This window comes from Argopecten irradians, chromosome 5 (genome assembly GCF_041381155.1).
Source record: "Argopecten irradians isolate NY chromosome 5, Ai_NY, whole genome shotgun sequence".
Classification (NCBI taxonomy): domain Eukaryota; kingdom Metazoa; phylum Mollusca; class Bivalvia; order Pectinida; family Pectinidae; genus Argopecten; species Argopecten irradians.
The window spans coordinates 732,645-757,868 of record NC_091138.1 but is presented as its reverse complement, the minus strand read 5'-3'; the positions used below and the strand labels follow the sequence as shown (position 1 = coordinate 757,868).

General features: G+C 37.3%; 1 protein-coding gene across 1 annotated transcript in view; it reads right to left on the bottom strand.

The window, feature by feature from the left end:
• Nucleotides 1–25,224, bottom strand: part of LOC138324185 (uncharacterized) — a 145,774-nt gene that overhangs the window by 52,982 nt on the left and 67,568 nt on the right. Inside the window, exons 82-122 of the mRNA XM_069269265.1 lie at nucleotides 25,004–25,138; nucleotides 24,535–24,723; nucleotides 24,035–24,169; nucleotides 22,975–23,172; nucleotides 22,616–22,735; nucleotides 22,119–22,310; nucleotides 21,777–21,968; nucleotides 21,332–21,463; nucleotides 20,986–21,171; nucleotides 20,586–20,732; nucleotides 20,202–20,390; nucleotides 19,898–20,029; nucleotides 19,038–19,226; nucleotides 18,781–18,909; nucleotides 18,201–18,377; nucleotides 17,671–17,799; nucleotides 17,291–17,473; nucleotides 16,911–17,033; nucleotides 16,299–16,487; nucleotides 15,746–15,874; nucleotides 15,152–15,334; nucleotides 14,864–14,986; nucleotides 14,438–14,623; nucleotides 14,055–14,183; nucleotides 13,632–13,814; nucleotides 13,050–13,178; nucleotides 12,686–12,862; nucleotides 12,424–12,546; nucleotides 10,543–10,719; nucleotides 10,212–10,355; nucleotides 9,092–9,283; nucleotides 8,596–8,718; nucleotides 8,233–8,415; nucleotides 7,904–8,029; nucleotides 7,428–7,622; nucleotides 7,041–7,172; nucleotides 5,586–5,771; nucleotides 2,313–2,456; nucleotides 1,332–1,517; nucleotides 455–571; nucleotides 20–202 (exon numbers count right to left, since the gene is read on the bottom strand). Coding sequence (XP_069125366.1) covers nucleotides 20–202; nucleotides 455–571; nucleotides 1,332–1,517; nucleotides 2,313–2,456; nucleotides 5,586–5,771; nucleotides 7,041–7,172; nucleotides 7,428–7,622; nucleotides 7,904–8,029; nucleotides 8,233–8,415; nucleotides 8,596–8,718; nucleotides 9,092–9,283; nucleotides 10,212–10,355; nucleotides 10,543–10,719; nucleotides 12,424–12,546; nucleotides 12,686–12,862; nucleotides 13,050–13,178; nucleotides 13,632–13,814; nucleotides 14,055–14,183; nucleotides 14,438–14,623; nucleotides 14,864–14,986; nucleotides 15,152–15,334; nucleotides 15,746–15,874; nucleotides 16,299–16,487; nucleotides 16,911–17,033; nucleotides 17,291–17,473; nucleotides 17,671–17,799; nucleotides 18,201–18,377; nucleotides 18,781–18,909; nucleotides 19,038–19,226; nucleotides 19,898–20,029; nucleotides 20,202–20,390; nucleotides 20,586–20,732; nucleotides 20,986–21,171; nucleotides 21,332–21,463; nucleotides 21,777–21,968; nucleotides 22,119–22,310; nucleotides 22,616–22,735; nucleotides 22,975–23,172; nucleotides 24,035–24,169; nucleotides 24,535–24,723; nucleotides 25,004–25,138 — 6,516 coding nt within the window. The remainder of the gene's footprint in view (nucleotides 1–19; nucleotides 203–454; nucleotides 572–1,331; nucleotides 1,518–2,312; nucleotides 2,457–5,585; nucleotides 5,772–7,040; nucleotides 7,173–7,427; nucleotides 7,623–7,903; nucleotides 8,030–8,232; nucleotides 8,416–8,595; nucleotides 8,719–9,091; nucleotides 9,284–10,211; nucleotides 10,356–10,542; nucleotides 10,720–12,423; nucleotides 12,547–12,685; nucleotides 12,863–13,049; nucleotides 13,179–13,631; nucleotides 13,815–14,054; nucleotides 14,184–14,437; nucleotides 14,624–14,863; nucleotides 14,987–15,151; nucleotides 15,335–15,745; nucleotides 15,875–16,298; nucleotides 16,488–16,910; nucleotides 17,034–17,290; nucleotides 17,474–17,670; nucleotides 17,800–18,200; nucleotides 18,378–18,780; nucleotides 18,910–19,037; nucleotides 19,227–19,897; nucleotides 20,030–20,201; nucleotides 20,391–20,585; nucleotides 20,733–20,985; nucleotides 21,172–21,331; nucleotides 21,464–21,776; nucleotides 21,969–22,118; nucleotides 22,311–22,615; nucleotides 22,736–22,974; nucleotides 23,173–24,034; nucleotides 24,170–24,534; nucleotides 24,724–25,003; nucleotides 25,139–25,224) is intronic.

Genomic DNA, 25,224 nt, shown 5'->3' with positions numbered 1-25,224 from the left:
AATTCTATTCCAAGCTTACCCCGTTAAGGTCAACAGCTGTAGTGTTGACCACCAGAATACCGAAGTTAGATTTCTGGTCGACGGTCACAATATAATCCTTCAGCAAGAATTCTGGTTTAAAAGCATTACGGGACACAGTCACTGTTACGTCAGCTGTGGCCCGGTACTGGGGTTCACCAGTGTCATAGGTCATGACCTGGAACTAGAAACACAAATCCAATCTTAACTCCATTCTTGCACAATTGTTGGAAGTTTTAAATCTATTTAAATACACTTTGTTAGGATAATGTGATTATTTGAATATTGTAACATTTTAAAAGGTTCAAGTATGATTATGACATTTAGGCAGTAACTTATTTGCAATAAAGCTGTGAGTTACAGTAACATATTGAACAGATATGCCGCAATACATGTTATACATTTATATCAACGCAAAATAGTATTCACCACTTACTCTGTAGGTGATGTCCAGCTCGTTGAAAACAGATCTGGCTAGAGTTATCTCCCCTGAGGTAGAATTTAGGGAGAAGAAAGCACTTCCAGGCACAACCATTTCATACGTAATTTGTCCCTGTAAAATATATAATTGTTATACATTATATAACTTGTCCCTGTAAAATATATAATTGTTATACATTATATAAATTGTCCCTGTAAAATATGTAATTGTTACACATTATATAACTTGTACTGTAAAATATATAATTGTTATACATTATATAACTTGTACTGTAAAATATATAATTGTTATACATTATATAACTTGTCCCTGTAAAATATATAATTGTTATACATTATATAACTTGTACTGTAAAATATATAATTGTTACACATTATATAACTTGTACTGTAAAATATATAATTGTTATACATTATATAACTTGTCCCTGTAAGAGATATAATTGTTATACATTATATAACTTGTCCCTGTAAGAGATATAATTGTTACACATTATATAACTTGTACTGTAAAATATATAATTGTTATACATTATATAACTTGTACTGTAAAATATATAATTGTTATACATTATATAACTTGTACTGTAAAATATATAATTGTTATACATTATATAACTTGTCTGTATAAAATATGTGATTGTTATAGAACTGCACATTATTCATTGAACAAAATTTGCCCATTTACAATTTGCTTTTGTGTAAAATGCTGTACATACATGTATATACATGTATGATCCATCAATATTAAGGTCTAATGTCAAACTCAGAAACACATCTTTGTTTATATAGGACCCATCAACATTAAGGTCTAAGGTCAAAATCACATCAGTCCTGTTACAATCCAAACCTTACTTGTGTGTTTTACTCACCAGAGGATTACTATCGAAGGCAGACACTGCTAAAACAAAAGAGTTGACGGCTTTGTCTTCATTGATAACTTCAGAGTATGGACTGTTCTGGAACACTGGTGGAAATCCCTGTCTATTGATGCCGATGTTCACTGTTGTGTTAGCACATCTGATGGGAGTTCCCGAGTCACAAGCTTGTACTCCAAGCTATGGAAAATACAAAATTTTCATCATCATCATCATAATCCTGATTATTGTCATTGGCCGAATACAAATATGTCTCGTGAAATATATAATGTTATACTTACAACAAAGCTGATGATGTCTGTATTATATATATAATGTTATACTTACAACAAAGCTGATGATGTCTGTATTATATATATAATGTTATACTTACAACAAAGCTGATGATGTCTGTATTATATATATACTGTTATACTTACAACAAAGCTGATGATGTCTGTATTATATATATAATGTTATACTTACAACAAAGCTGATGATGTCTGTATTATATATATACTGTTATACTTACAACAAAGCTGATGATGTCTGTATTATATATATACTGTTATACTTACAACAAAGCTGATGATGTCTGTATTATATATATATACTGTTATACTTACAACAAAGCTGATGATGTCTGTATTATATATATAATGTTATACTTACAACAAAGCTGATGATGTCTGTATTATATATATACTGTTATACTTACAACAAAGCTGATGATGTCTGTATTATATATATATAATGTTATACTTACAACAAAGCTGATGATGTCTGTATTATATATATAATGTTATACTTACAACAAAGCTGATGATGTCTGTATTATATATATAATGTTATACTTACAACAAAGCTGATGATGTCTGTATTATATATATACTGTTATACTTACAACAAAGCTGATGATGTCTGTATTATATATATAATGTTATACTTACAACAAAGCTGATGATGTCTGTATTATATATATAATGTTATACTTACAACAAAGCTGATGATGTCTGTATTGAGCACACTCTCTCTAAGGTACAATCGTCCTGTTTCTGTGTCAATGTAGAAGTAATTAGCGGCGCCTTGATCCAAAGTTCTCTGGATCTTCTCATCAACTATGCCATAGGTTATTATATCCTAAAGACAAAGGAAGAAAGTACACTTATCTCAGTCTATCATTGCCAACAAGTAGGTCAGTTTATCAGCTAGGATAATGAACTGATATACATGAATGCTATGATCAATTCCATTTTGATATCAATGACATTAAAATAATATTAAAACCGAATAAATTCAATAATTATTCATCGCTCACCTGGTTTGTAATGCCAAATAATTTTCTGAATACAGGTTCATTGTTTCTTTTCTGAAGGAATTTTAATATTAACCTCTAAATCCCCTATTGGGCCCCACCCCTCCTGCCCCCTGGGGGTCAGAGCCAAAATTTATACAAGTTCTGTTCCCCTTCCACAAAGAATGTTTGTGGCCAAATTTGGTTACAATCCATGCAGAACTCTATGAGAAGTAGCGATTTGATAGAATTTACCTCTATTTCCCCTATTGGGCCCTGCCCCTCCTGCCCCCTGAGGGTCAGAGCCAAAATTTATACAAGTTCTGTTCTCCTACCCCGAAGGATGTTTGTGGCCAAATTTAGTTACAATCCATACAAAACTCTAGGACAATTAAGTAGCAATTTATAGAATTTACCTATAATTCCCCTATTGGGCCCCGCCCCTCCTGCCTGGGGGACCAGAGCCAAAATTTATACAAACTCAGTTCTTATTCTCCCAAGGATATTTCTGGCCAAATTTGGTTACATTCCATGTAGAACTCTATGACTAGTAGCGAATTAAAGGATTTACCTCTATTTCCCCTATTGGGCCCCACCCCTCCAGCCCCCGGGGGGCCAGAGCCAAAATTTATACAGGTTCTGTTCCCCTTCCCCCAAGGATGTTTCTGGCCAAATTTGGTTACAATCCATGCAGAACTCTACGACTAGTAGCAATTTATAGGATTTACCTCTATTTCCCCTATTGGGCCCCACCTCTCCTACCCCCAGGGGATCAGAGCCAAAATTTATAAAAGTCTGTTCCTCTTCCCCCAAGGATGTTTGTGGCCAAATTTGGTTACAATCCATGAAGAACTCTAGGACAAGTAGCATTTGATAGAATTTACCTCTATTTCCCCTATTGGGCCCCGCCCCTCCTGCCCCCTGAGGGTCAGAGCCAAAATTTATACAAGTTCTGTTCTCCTACCCCGAAGGATGTTTGTGGCCAAATTTAGTTACAATCCATGTAGAACTCTATGACTAGTAGCGATTTAAAGGATTTACCTCTATTTCCCCTATTGGGCCCCGCCCCTCCTGCCCCCGGGGGGTCAGAGCCAAAATTTATACAAGTTCTGTTCCCCTTCCCCCAAGGATGTTTGTGGCAAAATTTAGTTACAATCCATGTAGAACTCTATGACAAGTAGCGATTTAAAGGATTTACCTCTATTTCCCCTATTGGGCCCCGCCCCTCCTGCCCCCGGGGGGTCAGAGCCAAAATTTATACAAGTTCTGTTCCCCTTCCCCCAAGGATGTTTCTGGCCAAATTTGGTTACAATCCATGTAGAACTCTAGGACAAGTAGTGATTTAAAGGATTTACCTCTATTTCCCCTCTTGGGTCCCGCCCCTCCTGCCCCCGGGGGGTCAGAGCCAAAATTTATACAAGTTCTGTTCCCCTTCCCCCAAGGATGTTTGTGGCCAAATTTGGTTACAATCCATGTAGAACTCTATGACAAGTAGCGATTTAAAGGATTTACCTCTATTTCCCCTATTGGGCCCGCCCCTCCTGCCCCCGGGGGGGTCAGAGCCAAAATTTATACAAGTTCTGTTCCCCTTCCCCCAAGGATGTTTGTGGCAAAATTTAGTTACAATCCATGTAGAACTCTATGACTAGTAGCGATTTAAAGGATTTACCTCTATTTCCCCTATTGGGCCCCGCCCCTCCTGCCCCCGGGGGGTCAGAGCCAAAATTTATACAAGTTCTGTTCCCCTTCCCCCAAGGATGTTTGTGGCAAAATTTAGTTACAATCCATGTAGAACTCTATGACAAGTAGCGATTTAAAGGATTTACCTCTATTTCCCCTATTTGGCCCCGCCCCTCCTGCCCCCGGGGGGTCAGAGCCAAAATTTATACAAGTTCTGTTCCCCTTCCCCCAAGGATGTTTCTGGCCAAATTTGGTTACAATCCATGTAGAACTCTATGACAAGTAGTGATTTAAAGGATTTACCTCTATTTCCCCTCTTGGGCCCCGCCCCTCCTGGCCCCGGGGGGTCAGAGCCAAAATTTATACAAGTTCTGTACCCCTTCCCCCAAGGATGTTTGTGGCAAAATTTAGTTACAATCCATGTAGAACTCTATGACTAGTAGCGATTTAAAGGATTTACCTCTATTTCCCCTATTGGGCCCCGCCCCTCCTGCCCCCGGGGGGTCAGAGCCAAAATTTATACAAGTTCTGTTCCCCTTCCCCCAAGGATGTTTCTGGCCAAATTTGGTTACAATCCATGCAGAACTCTATGACAAGTAGCGATTTAAAGGATTTACCTCTATTTCCCCTATTTGGCCCCGCCCCTCCTGCCCCCGGGGGGTCAGAGCCAAAATTTATACAAGTTCTGTTCCCCTTCCCCCAAGGATGTTTGTGGCCAAATTTGGTTACAATCCATGTAGAACTCTATGACAAGTAGCGATTTAAAGGATTTACCTATATTTCCCCTATTGGGCCCCGCCCCTCCTGCCCCCGGGGGGTCAGAGCAAAAATTTAAACAAGTTCTGTTCCCCTTCCTCCAAGGATGTTTGTGGCCAAATTTTGTTACATTCCATTCAGAACTCTATGACAAGTAGCGATTTAAAGGATTTACCTATATTTCCCCTATTGGGCCCCGCCCCTCCTGCCCCCGGGGTGTCAGAGCCAAAATTTATACAAGTTCTGTTCCCCTTCCCCCAAGGATGTTTGTGGCCAAATTTGGTTACAATCCATGCAGAACTCTATGACTAGTAGCGATTTAAAGGAAATGTTGACGGACAGACGGACGGACGGACGACGGACGGACGACGGACGGACGACGGACGACGGACGCCGCGCCATGACATAAGCTCACCGGCCCTTCGGGCCAGGTGAGCTAATAAATTCAATAATTATTCATAAAAAGGCAGAAACTTCATCAAAAAAGGTGCTTTGGATATGGCTTATCCTTTAACTGTGCTGCCTTTTCCATTGCTTACGTGATTGTCGTTATCCGTGGCGATAACATCTACGACAGACGTGAATGGAGGGTGATCCTCACGGATACTGGCGCTATAGCTTGGCAGTGACCAGGTTGGTGGATTGACGTTCCTCGTGATAGTAATGTCTACTGTACTTGTTCCCAAGTTGTTTGGCCTCAAGGAGTCATACGCCACCACCACATACTGAAACAAGCACACCAAACTTTACAATTTGTACATATCTTTTACAGCTTACTATAAAAAACATTATGAAATACAAATGGCAAATTTGAAGTCCCAAAATATGTATCTGTCTTATATTTATCATGATTAAGAAAAATGGTGAAAAAAATCCTGTTGTACTTGTAAAGCATGCAGAGACAGGACTAAATCAATGTCAAGATGGGCGATAATGATTCAGAAACTTTTGATAAAAATCAAATAAATATTGAACATTGCTAGGTGGGTCCCATTTAGCCAAACAAGTCTAAGTTAGCCGACATTGTAACATTGTTGCTGAGAACGTCATGTGACTACCATAACTACCTAACATCTGTACTCTTCCAAGAACGGGTCATGAACTTTCCGACTTCCGTTCGGCAAAAATCATAACATCTATGGCGATCAGTTTAAAATGAAGGCATGTGTAAATGTATCAACTTTCAAACAACTGCTGTAAAAAAAGTTATTAAGAAATCATTATAAAAATATTTCGATATAACTTCATTACAACTACATCTACAAATACTAGCAATACCGGGGGGGAATCTAACTTGACTTTTTGTTGAAAGTTACATATAGTGTGGCTTTAAACAAAATTCCATTCATACATGGAGAAGTTTTTATGACTACTAACAAAGATCTGCCATTTTTCTCCCTTCAACCAAAATGTGCACAACTATGGCCTAGAAAAAAACTTGGAATTATAGATGTCCGACCATGTGTCGGCCATGTTGTTTTCAGATTGATCCAAAAACCATCTGGCACAACTAGTGCCCAAGGGGAATTAACATACTGTATTCGACTCAGTAAGTGCCCTTAACTGTTTTAATAGTTTGTGTCTTATGCCATACTGTATTCGACTCAGTAAGTGCCCTTAACTGTTTTAATAGTTTGTGTCTTATGCCCGGGCAATTCAAACGAGGCCTCAAAAATGAAAGGGGCGCTTATTGGGTCGAATATGGTAATCATAAAATTTCAGTTCTCCTACACAATTATGAAATTTCAGAAAAATTCTTTCGTTTTCTAAGATTAGGGAACAATTGTTTATGGACGATGGATGTAAGATGATGGGCAGACCACATAGGAAAAGTAGTGCAAATTAAGTCCCTGTCTGATTTTTGGCTAAAAAGTAATTATAAATACACATTGCTGTTGTCATTTATTTTCTTCAGATGAATTAGATAATGAAGTTGAATTGCACAGATACTATAGCTTATCCACAAGAGCATCTGGAAGTAAAGAAAGACATACCGTGAACTTGTCATATATGACAGCGTCTGGAGTGAGAAGACTTTTTTGCAATGTGATCTGTCCCGTGTCTTCATTCACAGCGAAGAATGAAGGTGCTGGGTAGTTTCCAATAGCCCTGTATTTAATCACACCCTAAAACAAAGGAAATTAGATTCTTCATAATTTAAAAACACAAGTTGATAAATAGAAATATAAGTTACCATTTATGAAATATCTTTCAGTAAAATATAAGTTTACACCTCATTTTTTTCTCTCTACATGTATACACATTGCTAAATTACTAAATAGTAATTAGAATACATTTAGCATGAAATGGATATAAATTTAATATACACGATGTAATGTAAAACAAATTACGAAAAAAATTGGATAGAAATTGAAAATCACCTGTAGATCAGCATCAGTAGCTCGAATATTTCTGACAGGGTCCAACACGTTGGTGGTCTCGGGGATAATCGCAATGTAATTATTGTTATTGGGCTCGTCAAACTCAGGGGTAAAGCGATCTCTTACGACAGTGATTGACACACTGACTTGGGAAGTACGCTGTGGCAGACGATTATCTGTAGCTTGAACTGACATCTAAAACAAAAATAAACAGAATATAAACCAGCGAAATAGAGATAAATTCATTGGTACAGTTTATTCGATGTAACAAAGCTTTACACTCCATCGTTAATTTCCAGAACTTGATTAATTTCCAGAACTTGACTTTACACACATTTGAGGTAACAAAATTTGTGAAGTTTACATCTCATTGTTTGTGATAATTGTATTTCAGTTTCCATTGACTTGACATATATACAATATAATGGTAATAGTAAAGGTTGGATTAGGTGTTCATTCTGATTTGCTGTACCCACCTGGAAGGAAAGTCGGTTGAGAGGGTCATCCATCAACGACGACCTAATGGTTAGCACGCCAGTTTGTGGGGACAGGTAGAAATAGGTATCAGCTGGTGAGGGCAGTGCGGCATAGGTCATGGTATCCTGTAATAGAGCAATTGTCCAAGTATTGTGACTAACACTAGTATACACAAAAAACACATCCATCCTAAGTACTCCATAGTAGCATATCAATAAGGAATGGTTTTGGTACTAAAACAAGCAATTTCATTGCAATCTTACCTAAACCTTCTTGTATTATCTAGTTTACATGAAACCTATTTGTATTGAGAATCGTGAAAACTTACACCATCAGTATCCGAAGCATTCACTTGTAAAATAGACACACCAATGGATATGCTTTCGTTAACAGTAACAGCGTAGGACAGTTGATCAAAAACAGGAGAGAAGATGTTACGTAGAACACCTATGGTCACTGTGGCCGTAGCTCTGTCATCAGGATACTGAGAATCATAGGCTTCCACCACAAGCTGGAAACATAACAAGTTAATTCTTCAGGATTTGTAAACTCATTTCAACATTCAGATGATAAAAAAGGATATTCTTTTATTCAATTTCCAGTTTTTATTTAAATTGATCCAGAAATTGACCTCAGTTAACTAACTGCATAGGTATTGAAATAAACACTAAAGTGTAGAGTAATGTCTTACAAGATAGTTAGTATCAACTTCGTATTTCAGATTGTTTTGGATGGTCACATTTCCAGTACGGCTGTCAAGGTGGAAGAAGAAAGGTGCGGAGTCATCTCCTACAACTTGATACATAATTTGTCCCTGTAAAGAAAGAACACATGTATATTAATTAAATACATTTTAGTAAGAACCTTATTTATCTATTTATGTCCTTTCTACCAGTTCAGGTGAAAGTTAGTTCTCTACCTTCATTTTGGTTTACATGAAGGATGTTAATAAATCTTCAAGTTTAAAGGCAACAACACCTTATTTGATATGAAGTTTGAAGGCAGTCTTTCAACAACATCTTATTTAATTTGAAGAATGAAGGCAGTCTATCAGCAATATTGAACAAAAGCTGATTCTATGAAACAGCTCAGAGAAAAGTAAATAATATTTGTATTCACGTGTAGGTCACAATGATAAAGACAAAAAGGATTGTGATGTTATTGGCCTCACAGTAACAAAGCTTTACCTGTAAGTCAAGATCACGAGCAGTGACGGTGATGACAGATGTGGAAATAGCGCTGTTCTCATTCAAAGCTGGGACATTGTATGGGATGTTCTGGAACTCGGGGGAGTTGCTGTTACGATTAACAAGGACAGTTACCAATGCTTGGCTTGATTTCTCAAATGGAAACCTCTGATCCCGAACTCTAATGTTCATCTGGAAAACAAAGAATGACAGTAATGGCATTACATAGCATTGTACTGGTTAACAAGCATAACGTTCATCTGGAAAACAAAGAATGACAGTCATGGCATTACATAGCATTGTACTGGTTAACAAGCTATCGTCATGAGTTGAGGGCTATACTGTAACATACCTGGTATGATTTTGCCATACATGCTATTATTTTCTGTCCCTAGTTGACGGTTATACTGTAACACACCTGGTATGATGTTGCCATACATGCTATCATTTTCTGTCCCTAGTTGAGGGCTATACTGTAACATACCTGGTATGATGTTGCCATACATGCTATCATTTTCTGTCCCTAGTTGAGGGTTATACTGTAACATACCTGGTATGATGTTGTCATACATGCTATCATTTTCTGTCCCTAGTTGACGGTTATACTGTAACACACCTGGTATGATGTTGTCATACATGCTATATTTTCTGTCCTAGTTGAGGGTATACTGTAACATACCTGGTATGATGTTGCCATACATGCTATCATTTTCTGTCCCTAGTTGAGGGTTATACTGTAACAACCTGGTATGATGTTGCCATACATGCTATCATTTTCTGTCCCTAGTTGAGGGTATACTGTAACATACCTGGTATGATGTTGCCATACATGCTATCATTTTCTGTCCCTAGTTGAGGGTTATACTGTAACACACCTGGTATGATGTTGTCATACATGCTATCATTTTCTGTCCCTAGTTGACGGTTATACTGTAACACACCTGGTATGATGTTGTCATACCTAGTTGAGGGCTATACTGTAACATACCTGGTATGATGTTGCCATACATGCTATCATTTTCTGTCCCTAGTTGACGGTTATACTGTAACATATCTGGTATGATGTTGTCATACATGCTATCATTTTCTGTCCCTAGTTGAGGGTTATACTGTAACACACCTGGTATGATGTTGCTCTGTCAGGATCTCCCTCCAGGGGTCGTATCACACTGATGTAGCCCATGTCGGGATCAATATTAAAGAATGCCAGAGCCTTATCAGATTGGAGTGTTCCCGTAGAAAACAGTTCATATCTTAAGGTATCCTATATAACAAAGAAATATAATAATGATTTACAAGATGGAAATTAAACACAAAAACAATTAATACTGAAAGAGTTTCAAATCATAAATCTTTGACACTCAAATAAAAGTTTGTTTCAAACTTCCATTTTGATGATTAGGGCTGGTTATTACCCATGCAGAAGACTGGAATTAAAGCAATGAACTTACACCATCGGCATCAGCAGCAGATATGTTAAGTATGTTGCTGCCCACATTGATGTATTCCCATACAGTGACACTGGCACTGGAGACAGTAGGCTGGTTGATGTTGTGTTCCACATTCACTGTCAGTGTCCCTGTGGCGGTCTTTCCGGGGCTGCCAGAATCATAGGCAGTAAAGATCACCTGTAAGGAGTTACAGAACTTTGTTCCAGTGAGATAACACTCAAACGCGATTTTATGGACAATTAACTGACAAATGGACTGGACATAATGCGTTGCCTACATAAGGTCTCTCCTACCACAAGCCCTACCCTGCTAGTGCCTACATAAGGTCTCTCCTACCACAAGTCCCACCCTGCTAGTGCCGACATAAGGTCTCTCCTACCACAAGCCCCACCCTGCTAGTGCCTACATAAGGTCTCTCCTATCACAAGCCCCACCCTGCTAGTGCCTACATAAGGTCTCTCCTACCACAAGCCCCACCCTGCTAGTGCCTACATAGGGTCTCTCCTACCACAAGCCCCACCCTGCTAGTGCATACATAAGGTCTCTCCTACCACAAGCCCCACCCTGCTAGTGCCGACATAAGGTCTCTCCTACCACAAGCCCCACCCTGCTAGTGCCTACAAAAGGTCTCTCCTATCACAAGCTGCTAGTGCCTACATAAGGTCTCTCCTATCACAAGCCCCCCACCCTGCTAGTGCCTACATAAGGTCTCTCCTATCACAAGCCCCACCCTGCTAGTGCCTACATAAGGTCTCTCCTATCACAAGCCCCACCCTGCTAGTGCCTACATAAGGTCTCTCCTACCACAAGCCCTACCCTGCTAGTGCCTACATAAGGTCTCTCCTATCACAAGCCCCACCCTGCTAGTGCCTACATAAGGTCTCTCCTACCACACGCTCCACCCTGCTAGTGCCTACATAAGGTCTCTCCTACCACAAACCCCACCCTGCTAGTGCCTACTTAAGGTATCTCCTACCGCAAGCCCTACCCTGCTAGTAACCTCAATACCTTTTACTAGAGAACAATATATTTCTCTTTCTATCGAAATCATTGTAATTTTCTTTGACATTGTTCAGAATAATAGTAGCGGGCAGTGATTCCCATTTCATTGAAAAGTTCAAAGAGACAATTCACTCAGGCTAATTCTTTTACATAACCAAGAAGCAAAATATAGCATAAATGTATTGTTCTACATTTCTTATGAAACATATAACGTAAAACATTTATAAATTCCTCGACATTGTTAAGTATTTTAATTTATATCGTTGAAATATCAAATCGTTGATCAATACGATTAAGCAGGTACAATATGAACGCTGTACCTTTACCCGAGCCAAAGTCACGCCCGTTAAACAAATGAACTACATAACCATTGAGAAGGTGATAAAATGATTTTTAGGCAAGACAATGCACCTAATAAGGTAAACACACTACTGTCAGAGCAATTTGAGCAGTTGTAGACAAAAGTTGCATTACCCTACGAGCAAGGGACAGGGTTCGGCATACAAGAAGTTTGACCACAGTGTGTAATGGCGGACAGCGAGCGATTTTGAACATTTCACACACAAGTCCCCACCGTGTGCTTTTCAGGCATATCACAGTAAAACTGATTGATCTAATTACCATTAGAACTGGTTTTTTTCCGATACATGTACAAATTTTAACGTTTTCTTAGACTGAATTGTCCCTTTAAATAATATGAGCTACAGTTTTGTTTTTACGAAATCAAACATTTTCCCATAACAGATAATACATGGAGAACAGGTGGCATCACATTGAAAAACAATAGAATACTTGAAAGTGACAATTTTGATCTTTTTAACAGTGATCTGAGAGTGATACGTCACCTTTATTGGTGTATCCTTTTTAGAATAAACATACCTTGTATTGTTCAACAATATCTAGTTTGAGGTCAAGCTGAACAAATACTTCTCCCGTCGAGTTGTTCACTCTGAAAAACCTCGGAGAGTTGTGTTCTCCTACGATGTTGTAGACCATTGCTCCCTACAAATATCAAAATTAAAACATGGAAAATTAGCGGAAAAAATTCAACTGTTTTGTAAAAAATGTATTAGTAAAGCATCCTTCGTGATTTTTCAGACAACAATGATAATTGTACTGACGATAATGATTGTGATCTAACCTGCATATCCTGATCTGTAGCTGTCACAGTAAATATAGACTGTGTCAGTGGGTTGGTCTCTTGGATGTTTCTTGTATCTGGGAGGTTGGTAAAGGTCGGCTGTTCATCCCTATCTACACTAATCACAACATTGGCTGTATCCACTTTGTTTCCACTGTCACGCACAGTTACTGTAAACTGTAAACAAAGGGACACTTGTTACATCACTTACATAAAACATATTGTAAACAATGCAATTTGATAAATTTCTATAATTGATTTAGGATAAGTTTGGATATATATATATATATATATGAAAAAATTAATTTGAAAAATTAATTAAACATTGAAGACGTAAAACATCCTGTTACAAATCTTTACTTACTGTAAACTGGTTGAAAATGGATGAAGTCAAAATGCGCCTGAGAGAGATAAGTCCACTTTCTGGGTTGACATAGAAATAATCTTTATCTTGTTGGTCTGCTGCTACATCCATGTAGAAAGCAAGAGTATCCTAGCAACAAAAACAACAAATGTTACCATGGCAACAACAGGTCAAGTGTACAGTACCCTAGCAACAAAAACAATCAATGTTACCAAAGCAACAACAGGTCAAATGTACAGTATCCTAGCAACAAAAACAATCAATGTTACCAATGCAACAACAGGTCAAATGTTCCACAAATGATACCAAGGCGACAACCAGTCATACGTAACCATATAACATATAAACATTACGTCTATAACAAGTGAACATCTACTATTACTATATATTGTAAGGTCAAATGCTACCATTGAAAACTGTAGCTTAAAAGTATCCAAGAAGGATAGGTGCTCATATACTAGTCTATAGACAATTATAAGTTAGGATTTAAAATCATTGAAACAAAAAACAAAACAAAAATATTAATCTAGTCTCTGTCAATATTGTTAAGAATAAACATCTGAATATGTTTCTAAAACTCACATTGTCAGCATCAGTAGCATTCAGTTGGACGATAGAAGCTCCTAGAGGGAAGGTTTCGGCGATCGTTCTCGAGTACAGGTCGGGGTTAAATACTGGACTGGCAGGATTACGATTCACTGGTATTGTCACCACAGTAGTGGCACGGTTATTTGGGTAGAAGGTATCATAAGCCTCAATCCTTAGCTGTAATAACAAATCATCTACTTAAAACTCAGAATTCACAGATTAAGCCTAATATTAATGGCTTTACTCTTTACTGAAAATATCATTATGGATTTTCTAAATTCATAGTTTTTTTACAAACACATTTTCAAATATAGATCTTTGGTTATCCTAAAGAAAGTTATTTTTCATTTTCAAATTTTCTTCAAGATGAAGAACACAATGTGCGATTTCTTTCATGAAATAGATATGTTAGCTCACCTGATAGGTACTAGTCTGTAGACTGTCCGAGGTGACTGGTCGGATCACAGTTACAATTCCAGATTCCAAGCCAACATCAAAGAATGAAGGAGCTGGATAATCTCCAACAATCTCGTAGTTGATTGTGCCCTGAAATGTAGAAATGATCATATGTCTCAGCATTAAACTGCTGTTAAAATCAACATCAAATTGTTGTTATAGTCAACGTCAAACTGTTGTTTACCAGCCTTGGGAAAATTATTGACTATTTGTGTTGTATTGTCATCTAGGTACACTTCAGCTGAGTTTAAGGATAGTTTTTTATCATGATAGTAAATCTGAATTATGGTATTTTTGCTTTAAATTGCACATTTATTCTAAAGAAAAGTTGACTCCATGAATACCTCTAAATCAGCATCGACGGCTATAACAGTATCTATAACATCTCCCACGGGCACCACTTGTGCGATCTGGCGGCCGTAGTTGTTACGAGTGTAAACTGGAGGGGCGTTGTCACGGTTAATGTTGATTGTAGCAGTTATACTGGCGCACTGCTGTGGTGTTCGTTGGTCACAAGCCCGAATAGTCACCTAAAATAGATATAAAATATATAAAAGGCTGACACAAGTATGAAGACAGACAACTAAGATACCTATGTAACTATGTACATGTAGGTATGAAGATTGGTGTTAAATTACAAAAGTATGAAGAAAGGTGTATGAAAATATACAAATATGTGATGGATTTAAATATGAAAACAAACTGATGTTAATATCTTGATACATGAAGTATATAGAGTGAAGTTCTACGGTACAAGTTACAATAATTACCCGATCGAGTGCCTGAGTGCCTTCTGACAGGAGTTTCTTGAGTGTAATGAGACCTGTTACTGGGTTAATGTAGTAATACTGCTGGGCCAAGCTGTTCCCGGTGATCTCAAAACGTATCTCATCCTGTAAGTATTTAGTTCATATACAATCAATCTCAAAACGTATCTCATCCTGTAAGTATATAGTTAATTTACAACAATCAATTCCAAAATAATACACAGATAATTTACTGTCCAACAATGATGTTATAAGGGAAATAACATTTTTATGAAATTTGACAATACTTACACCATCAGCATCTGTGGCGTTAATGTCCACGATAGTCGAGCCAAGTGGTATGTGGTCGTAAACAGTACGGTCGTAAGGCGTATTTACAAATACTGGGGCATTACCATTACGGCTTACAAACACAGAGACAGTAGCCGTAGCTTGGTTGTCTGGGTATACACTATCGTACGCTATCACATGGAGCTGTGTCAAAGGAAAACAACATTTTGTAGTCAATACCAATTGATAAAAGGCCTAACACTGACAAACATGTAGGTAATTAGATATTGTACAGGCTGTTCTCTTCACGTGAATGGTATTATTTTCAATTTCACAGGTCATTGTGGAGGTCATTAATGATTCATGAAATGTTAAGAATTGATTGAATAATATATAGCCTTGAAGCCAAATCGCAAAATTTAGATCCACTAAATTTTAATTTTCTAGTTTTAAATCCAAATCATGAAAGTTTAGACCGGCTATATGGTATTGATAAGAGTCATTTTACCATATATAACATTTCACTATATATAACATTTCACCATATATAACTAGTTATCAAAATTGTGTATGTATTAATATGTTTGGTTTGAATGTGTTCCTTTCTGGACCTACCTGGTAGTTCTGTTGGACGTCTCGTAACAAAAGGCCCTGGTTCTGTATTGACAGATAGGCAGTTGTTTTGTTGATCGAAAAGAAGGTTGCTGCAATGCTGTCGTGAATTACGTCGTACATAATTTGTCCCTGGAGGTAAAGGAGATAATGTAGAGGTATTGCATGAACAAAGACAAAATTCCATATGAACAAAGGCTAAATTTTATGAATGTATATATAAAGACTAAACAAAAAACTTTTAGAATGAGCCATTCAAGAAATTTTTTTATTCAGAATGTATGTATTAACAAGGACTTAATGTTTAAACAGAATGTATATAAACATGGATCCACGTTAACCTTTTGGATACTGTTTTGTGACTGATAGTGCTCTATACAATATCATACAACAATCAAAACTCTGAATTTAATGATTCTTTTCTGATTCAATGTCCATGGCCGAGAATGTAATGAAATGCAAATCATTTACACAGGCATTATCATGAGTGTACAGCATTATTTTGTTCGTAACGTATTAGTAAAGCAAAACTAAAAAGAAACTACACCAATCTTACCCTCAAGTCATTATCTACGGCTGAAATGGTGGTGTAGAAAATGGTGTTGTCCACAGCGTTTTCATTGGTTACAGCATTGTAGGGTGTGTTTTCGAATATAGGAGGTACATTGTCTCTAAGTATGATGATGTGGACGCGGGCTTGGCTCGTCTTTGCTGGATCCCGTTGGTCAGAGGCTTGTACATTGAACTACAATTGGTGTAATTTATATTTGAAATTAAAGACAATTTTTAAATTATCATTTTCAAAACTTTTATAAGCACTGATTTGTAGGATTTTTGTGAGGTTTGTTAGTTCCCTAGGCAGAAATTGATAATAAATCTGATGTAAGGGGTGTGACAATTTACAGTTTTAGATGATAAAACATTTTTCAGATAGATGAATACATAATCAATCAATTTTTTTCATTAAGTGTGAAACATCTTAAATTGTTAAGTTCATAAGGTAAGGCTGTCCCAAGTTATGAGATCTTACCGAGAAGTTGTCGACATTGGTGGAAGTTAGTGTAATGAGGTCTTACCAAGTAGTTGTCGACATTGGTGGAAGTTAGTGTAATGGGGTCTTACCGAGTAGTTGCCAACATTGGTGGAAGTTAGTGTAATGGGGTCTTACCGAGTAGTTGCCAACATTGGTGGAAGTTAGAAGACCTTGGAGAGTAATCACACCTGTATCAGCATTTATAAAGAAAAACGTGGTGTAGGGGGCCCCATCCACAATGCTGAATTTCAAAGCGTCCTAAAACAAACAAAATCATTCAATTATACAATAAGAGGAGACTCAGAAAAGGGATCCTTTGTAATTCTTACTTCAAAGTCATACTATCAAAGTCCATAGGTGTTAAGCATATTATTGTTACCGTAACAGGAACCCATGACATGTGACATGTTATATTAGATACAGTGGTTAAGAGGACTACATAAAACATGCATGTTGGACAATGCACAACAGTAAATAAAAGTAGGGTCAGTTCCGTACTGCCTGTTGTCACTTACATTATCTGAATCCGACGCCGTGACTTGTAAAATTGATGTGCCGAGGGCTAGTTTCTCCTCAATGCTTGTTTGGTAGAAGGTAGGGTTAAATACTGGTGTAAACTCATTCCTTGTTACAAAAACATTGACTGTGGTAGAAGCTGTCTGGGTGGTCACGTCAAAAGAGACTGCTCTCACAAGCAACTGGAACGAAACAATGACTTAAATCAAAAGCCTATAACATGGAAGAAACAGGACAAAATCCTCCATATGACAGTGTTACACCCTTAAAACTTGGAATTGTTTCACTTGTAATGAGCAATATTTTAAATTTGATAAAAAATCAATAACTTCTTTCTGTAAAACCCAGTAACTCGAATCAATAACAAAGCCGTACTTACGATGTAGTGAGTGAGTCTGGAGCTATCTGTCTTTAGATCCTGTCGAACTCGGATGTCACCGGTGTTTTGGTCCAATGAGAAGTAAGTCGGTCCTGGATCTCTTCCAGTCAGGGTGTACTCAATGCTCACCTAGTTACAATTTGTAAATATTTGATTGTAGTCATGATAATGACTGAAAAAATCCTCCCTTTCATCTCTGTCATGGCTTCAATGCATTTCAACTTATCCGTAAAAGACAATAAAAATGATGCAAATATCAGTCTGATCAGCGTTATAACCAGCCTGTTGTTGATTGTTTACCATCCCATTAACAGTCATTTAAGGATGTGCCATGTTTAGGAGGTAGAGGAAAGCAATACCTAGAGAACCAACCTGCAGTCAGTACCTGGCAACTGCCCCACAAGGGTTACTAACTCGCAACCCAGAGAAGGTCTTGCAATAACATGTCGAGACATTTTAGTCACGCTACCCCTAATTTTACTCTGCTTTGAGATTGTTGGAATACAACAGGTAAAAAAATCAATACGTACCCCTGGAGAAGCAACAACACGAGTAACAAAGTCGTTGAGTGGTGAATTTTCACTTTTAGTCACATTGTAGACAGGAAGTGCAAATGTAAGAACACCAGTGCTTCGCAGTACATTGACAGTTAATGTGGCTGTAGCTTGTCTCACAGGTAAGCCTTGGTCCTTAGCAATAATAGTCAGCTGAAACAACACACAATAACAATGACACAAGGATATAGCTATGCTGCTGTCACGGAAATCTTAATTCGGTTAATTCATTGGATGTTTAGGTGAAAAAAATATTTGAAAATGATGATATGAAAAGTCAATTTATATGCATGAACAGCATTAAATGCAATGTCAATCATGTTTTTAGTGTGATACAATTTTGGATATTTCTTGGATCACAATTCTAAAAAAATGCAGCAAAACAAAATCAACAAAGGTGCAATAGAACTTTTTATTAACAGCTTGCGAAATTGCAACCTTTAAAATGTTGAGCATACAAAATAAAAAAGAAAAAATCATTACGTTTCCAGTAAATCTAACAAGTGTGAAGTGTTTGTCTTGATCTTAAATAAGAGGACCAATAAGAAAGGTGTACCTGGAACAGGTTCACTCCCACAGAAGCTACACTTTTGGTGAGGTAGACTTTTCCTGTGGGGGGCTCAATAAAGAAGTAATCCATGTTGGCTCCTGCTGTGATATCATACAGTAACAAATTGTTTGGAGCCTGCAAAAGTAATGTTGATTGATTAGCAAATGTGGTTGTGAATCAGGATTGGAATATGTTCTATCCAATAAAGTTCAATGTAATTCAATCCCATTTACTCAATCCTATATATATACAAAGACACTTACAAATGCATCGGTGTCAGTTGCGTTCATATCAGCCACAAGGCTGCCTACAGGAAGTCCTTCCGGAATATCAACAGCTATTGATGTTGCGTGGATGAAAGTGGGATCTCTCTCGTTCCGTCGTACACTGACAGCAATGGTTGTGGTATCCTCTAATGGAGGCACTCCGTTGTCTTTAACATTCACTCTTACCTTTAAAACATACAATATTAAAGTGTATTAAAACATACAGCAGGGCCGCGGAAAAACTTTGAAATGTACTCGTCCGTCGGACAAGTGCTTCATCAAAATCTACAAATCCGAATGACATTTTTACTTGCCCGCAATATTTGTCAGATAAATAAGTATATGTGACAGTATATATTAGCATGTGCTGTTTTAGATCTATCCATTTGATTGTTAGAATTGTATTGATACTGATTCGGGATAACATGGCTAACAGACATTCACAAAAGACCGACAAAAACAATGAATTCCAAAATAATTTTGTATGGAAGTGTTATAAAATAACATCTTTTAAAAGGTCGATATTTTAACTTACTTTCCAATGTAATAGGTGTCTCATTTTTATTTTTATTTTCTTCTATAAACTTTTGAGGCGAACGTCACAAAAACTGAAGCAGATTTCGTTTGTTATTCGATACACCTCTAGACTCTGGAAATTGTGTGTTGTACAATTGTATGGGAAGCTATAGAATACACAGGTTTGAACCTTACATATAAAACAAGGTACAACATACTAGCATTAGGTAAACATTATCAATAATGGACAGAGTCAATGACAAAAAAAACCATAAGCTGATTGCTACATGCTTTAATTGATTTCCATAAAAAAGAACTTATTTTTAAATATAGCAACTTACTTGGAAACTTGGGGCAGTGCTCAGAGTGAGGTTACGGGTGGTGCGAACGGCACCAGTGCTTGGATCAACAGAGAAGTATATCAGCGCCGAATCGTCTCCAATTAGTGAGAAGTTGAGACGATTGAAGGGATCCTGAAGTAGAATTTAAAATCTTGAATCAGAAAGATCAGCATAATACATTCATTTTTTCACAACATATAATTAGATAATTTGTGCTTTTTCATAGCAAAAAAATATATGATTTTTAGTACTAAAATACTATTACATTATAAAACAATAACACAATGTTAATCCATTAACTTACATCATTGTCCAGGTTCTGTACAGTGGGTGTGTAGACCAGTGTCCCGGGAACATCAAACTGTCCTAGAGTGGATAGGTAGGGCTCCTGTGTAAATACCGGCTGTGTGTTCCTCACCACAGTCACTTCAACAGTCGCAGGGTTCAGCGCAGTCAGAGATGTGCTACCCATGTCCCGAGCTCCAACTTGGAACTAAAAAGTGTGATGTTACAAACTACATAATCATGCCTTACAACAGCCTAAGTCATGTCTTTTTCGTGCAAAAGGAAATAATGTGAGGGATCATAATAGATATTGAAAGTTTTTAACACAATTTGTAAAAGTTTTTAGCGTTATTTCCTGTAAATTTTGGGGGAGATCTTAGCCATATATTTGGGTGCGACTTACATTGACCGTAAAGCGTGTGGCTGCATTTGGATAGTCTAAGAGCAGTTTTTTCAGCATTATTGCGCCGCTAACATCATCTACACTGAAGTAATTGTTGACGTCGGTGTTGGTAGAGATAAGGAAATAGCGCACATCTCCATTCGGGCTCTATCAAACAAAACAAAATTAATCAAAATAATTAACTTGTAGCTTGACTACATTCTAAGATGATTATATCAAAATCAGCAACAGTCGACTTTTGTTGATGTATAATCCTTTTGCATTTGATTATGTATACATCTTCATCATGAGTAAATGTTTTATTGGGTACAAACTCTTCTAGATAACAGAGGTACAGCAAAGTCATAAGAGAATAGATCAAGGACCAGAGCAGATAGCTTTGAACCCTAAATGTACTTACAATATTGTCAGCATCTGATGCAGAGGCAGTGGCAAATGCTTCACCAACATTTTGAATTTCCAATATTTCACTTTGGATGAATGTATCAGAGAAAATTGGTCGATTCAAGTTCCTGTTGACAACAATGGTCAAGACATTGTCACTGTACTTGCGAGGGGTGCCTCCGTCCAAAATACGAACACGCAGCTGTTGGAAAGAGAAATAAAATGGTTGTTATCTGTGAGACATTATGCACATGTAACCAAAGAAAAGCATTTTTCACTCTTACTCGAAATTGTCACATTGTCATACATACTCTTACATCAGTGAGTGAATGTTGATTTATGAAAACAGAATATAAAGTTACCATGTAAATGTCGGTTATATCGGTGTTGATGGCATCCGTAAGTCTGACAGCTCCATTGACGGAATTTACAGAGAAGAAAGACGGGGCAGCGCTGTCACCAATGACTGTATACTCAATCACGTTAAATGGAGACTAGAAAATAACAACAATCATTATAGGTAACAAATACGTACAAGTATTACAATCAATGTTTCAGTTATTAGATATAATCAAGCGGCAATCACACTAGTGTCTCTAAAGGTGTCAAGGGACATAATCCACATTGAAGTAGAATTAACCACTATAAAAGTCATTGTGGAGGTATATAATAGAGCACAAATGTCATTGTGGGCAAATGTAATTATATTTACAAGGTAATAAAATACATGTAACATTCGTCATAATTGAGGCAAGTAATTAAAACCTAAAACAATTGAGTACTAATGAATAACTTTGAAATACTTACAACAGTGTCATTGTCTCGGGTTGTGATGGTGGAGATCTGAGTTCCAATGGAAGTATTCTGGTTAATACTAATGGCCTGAGGAAGGTTTGTGAACTCTGGTGCGAACAGGTTGCGGCGAACATTCACGACTAAAGTGCCAGTAACACTAGTCCGACTTGTTGGTACGCCATTATCTCTCGCAAGCATCTCAACCTGTGATTCACACAGCAAATGATTAGGATTTTCCAGAGAGCAATAATCAGGATGAAGATAGGATAATAGCTATAAAGATATCTAGCTAATAAAGCAAGTAATTAAAACCTAAAACAATTGAGTACTAATGAATAACTTTGAAATACTTACAACAGTGTCATTGTCTCGGGTTGTGATGGTGGAGATCTGAGTTCCAATGGAAGTATTCTGGTTAATACTAATGGCCTGAGGAAGGTTTGTGAACTCTGGTGCGAACAGGTTGCGGCGAACATTCACGACTAAAGTGCCAGTAACACTAGTCCGACTTGTTGGTACGCCATTATCTCTCGCAAGCATCTCAACCTGTGATTCACACAGCAAATGATTAGGATTTTCCAGAGAGCAATAATCAGGATGAAGATAGGATAATAGCTATAAAGATATCTAGCTAATAAAGCATTAAACAATTTATCTCAGTCTAATTTGGACAATTACGTTCTGTTGGAATGTTTCAAATAAAAGGAAGAAACATTTATAGATTGAAATCTTAAATTGACTGTTACTTTTTGATAAATAAAAGTGTATTCTAAATACTGATTCAATGTCTGTGAGGTACATACTGTATACTGGTTCACATAAAACTTCAATATAGTCAGTAAGGTACATACTGTATACTGGTTCACAGTGCCCGATACGAGACTTGAGCGTAGGAAGACTTGTCCGTTTGCATCGATACGGAATATGTTGGTATTTGTCGTTAACACATAAGAGACATCTCTATGTGGTGACTGAAAGGATAAACATCCAGAGAGTTAGCAGATTCTGGATTTTTATGAAGATAAGAAAGCACTGGTTTAACAGCAAAGACAATATTAGAATCTGTATAATATTTCAATCACTGAATTACTAATTACTGATTTGCGGCCAGTCAATGACCCACACAATACAATCAGATTCTACACAGGTAAGGTTAATAGGACTTGTTTTTCTTTCTAGGAGATGAGACATCCTCACATGGATTACTTACTCTGTCGTCCGAGTCCGAGGCCGACACGGTGAAGAAAGGCACAGACACAGACTGAGTTTCTAAGATGGTTGTTTCATAGTAGTTTGGACTTTGTGTGTTCTCCCATACAGGATCATTTAAGTTCCTGTTGACATTGACAGTAAATATGTCGACCACTTCACAGGACGGAGTTCCACCATCACTGGCTTGTATTCTCAACTGAAGAAACACGTATAAATATATATAATACTGCATGTTTAAATGGCAATTAATTTCTACCTTAAATGACTATAGCAGATTACACAACAGTGACGATTTAAGTTTTCTTCTGGTGTAACCTCAGATTACACAACAGTGACGATTTAAGTTTTCTTCTGGTGTAACCTCAGATTACACAACAGTGACGATTTAAGTTTTCTTCTGGTGTAACCTCAGATTACACAACAGTGACGATTTAAGTTTTCTTCTGGTGTAACCTCAGATTACACAACAGTGACGATTTAAGTTTTCTTCTGGTGTAACCTCTGATTACACAACAGTGACGATTTAAGTTTTCTTCTGGTGTAACCTCAGATTACACAACAGTGACGATTTAAGTTTTCTTCTGGTGTAACCTCACATTTAAATTATGTTTTAACAGAACCATACACAATTACTTTTTTGTAAATTTGATAAATCGTAGGTGTGCTTTTAAACTGGGCAATGAGCACAATTAGCTAAAAATACGGGCAATGAGCACAATAAGCTAAAAATACGGGCAATGAGCACAATTAGCTTAAAATACGGGCAATGAGCACAATTAGCTAAAAATACAGGCAATATGCACAATTAGCTATAAATACGGGCAATGAGCACAATTAGCTAAAAATACGGGCAATGAGCACAATTAGCTAAAAATACAGGCAATGAGCACAATTAGCTAAAAATACGGGCAATGAGCACAATTACCTAAAAATACAGGCAATGAGCACAATTAGCTAAAAATAAGGGAAATGAGCACAATTACCTAAAAATATTGAGAGAAAAAACTAAGAACCATACAATGACCATAACTAGAATGTGTTTAATGGTGATACTGTACCTGGTAGGAGATTCCACTATCGGTGAATAGGTTGATGTTGGTTGTGACAGCTCCAGACACAGGGTTGACAGAAAATAATGTTGTGGATGCAGCATCCCCAATCAGGGAATAACTGACCTGACTGAACACTGTGGACTGTGTGAATATAAAAAGACAACGGTTAACAGTTAGACTGAATACTGTGGACTATGTGAATGTTAAATGACAACGGTTAACAGTTAGACTGAATACTGTGGACAGTGTGAATGTTAAATGACAATGGTTAACAGTTGGACTAACTCTTATCATCATCAATCAATATTGGAAACAATCACAGCCGAAGTCATAGTCATCCATTTCAAATACTGTTACAAAAACTTTTTTAAGTTTGAAACTGGAAATTTAATATTCTCAGCGGGAAACTGGAAATAATCAAAATCTTTCCTCAGTTCTTTTCCAGAACATTCAGTCTTTTTATGGTTCACATATACCAAATTACTTGGTACACGTACAAGACTTACCGAGTTATCTGCATCCGTGGCGTTAACAATCAAAACGGTTTGAGTGGTCTGACTCTGAGATATGGCCACTGTTTTCTGAGTATTCCTGAACACAGGGCAAACTCTATTCCTGATCACATTGATGCGGACGTTTGCTGAGTTAGCACTGTTGAGAACTGGTACACCTTGATCCTGAGCCCTTACCGTGAGCTGAACAATAAACAAAGTTGGTATATGATAAGGTTAATTACAAAGATTTGCCAGAAGGCAACAGTATTTAAATGGAGCATTTAACAATTAAAAAAAGTTCCTACGTATAAATAATGTTTAAACATAATATCATATAAATAATGATAATAAATTTAAATTTTCCTTATGGATGAAAAAATTATGTAAAAAAAAGAAAACTCGTTCTTTGAACGTTTTCGTGGTATCAGGACAGCTCTTCAGAATATCAAAATTTCAAAATATGATAAAACAGTGAGCTTACAGTGTAAATTGCAGTGTCGGCTACGTCGTCAATCAAAGATCTGCGAATGGTGATCTGACCCAATGAGTTGATCTGGAAGTACTGAGCACCTAATCCACCTGACGTGATGCTGTAGGTCAGCTGGTTGTGGGGCGCCTGTAAATAAACAATAAATCACAAACTGTCAGTCGCGATGTTTTCATAACAGTCAGGGTGGGAACATTGCCCTTACTACCCTATAT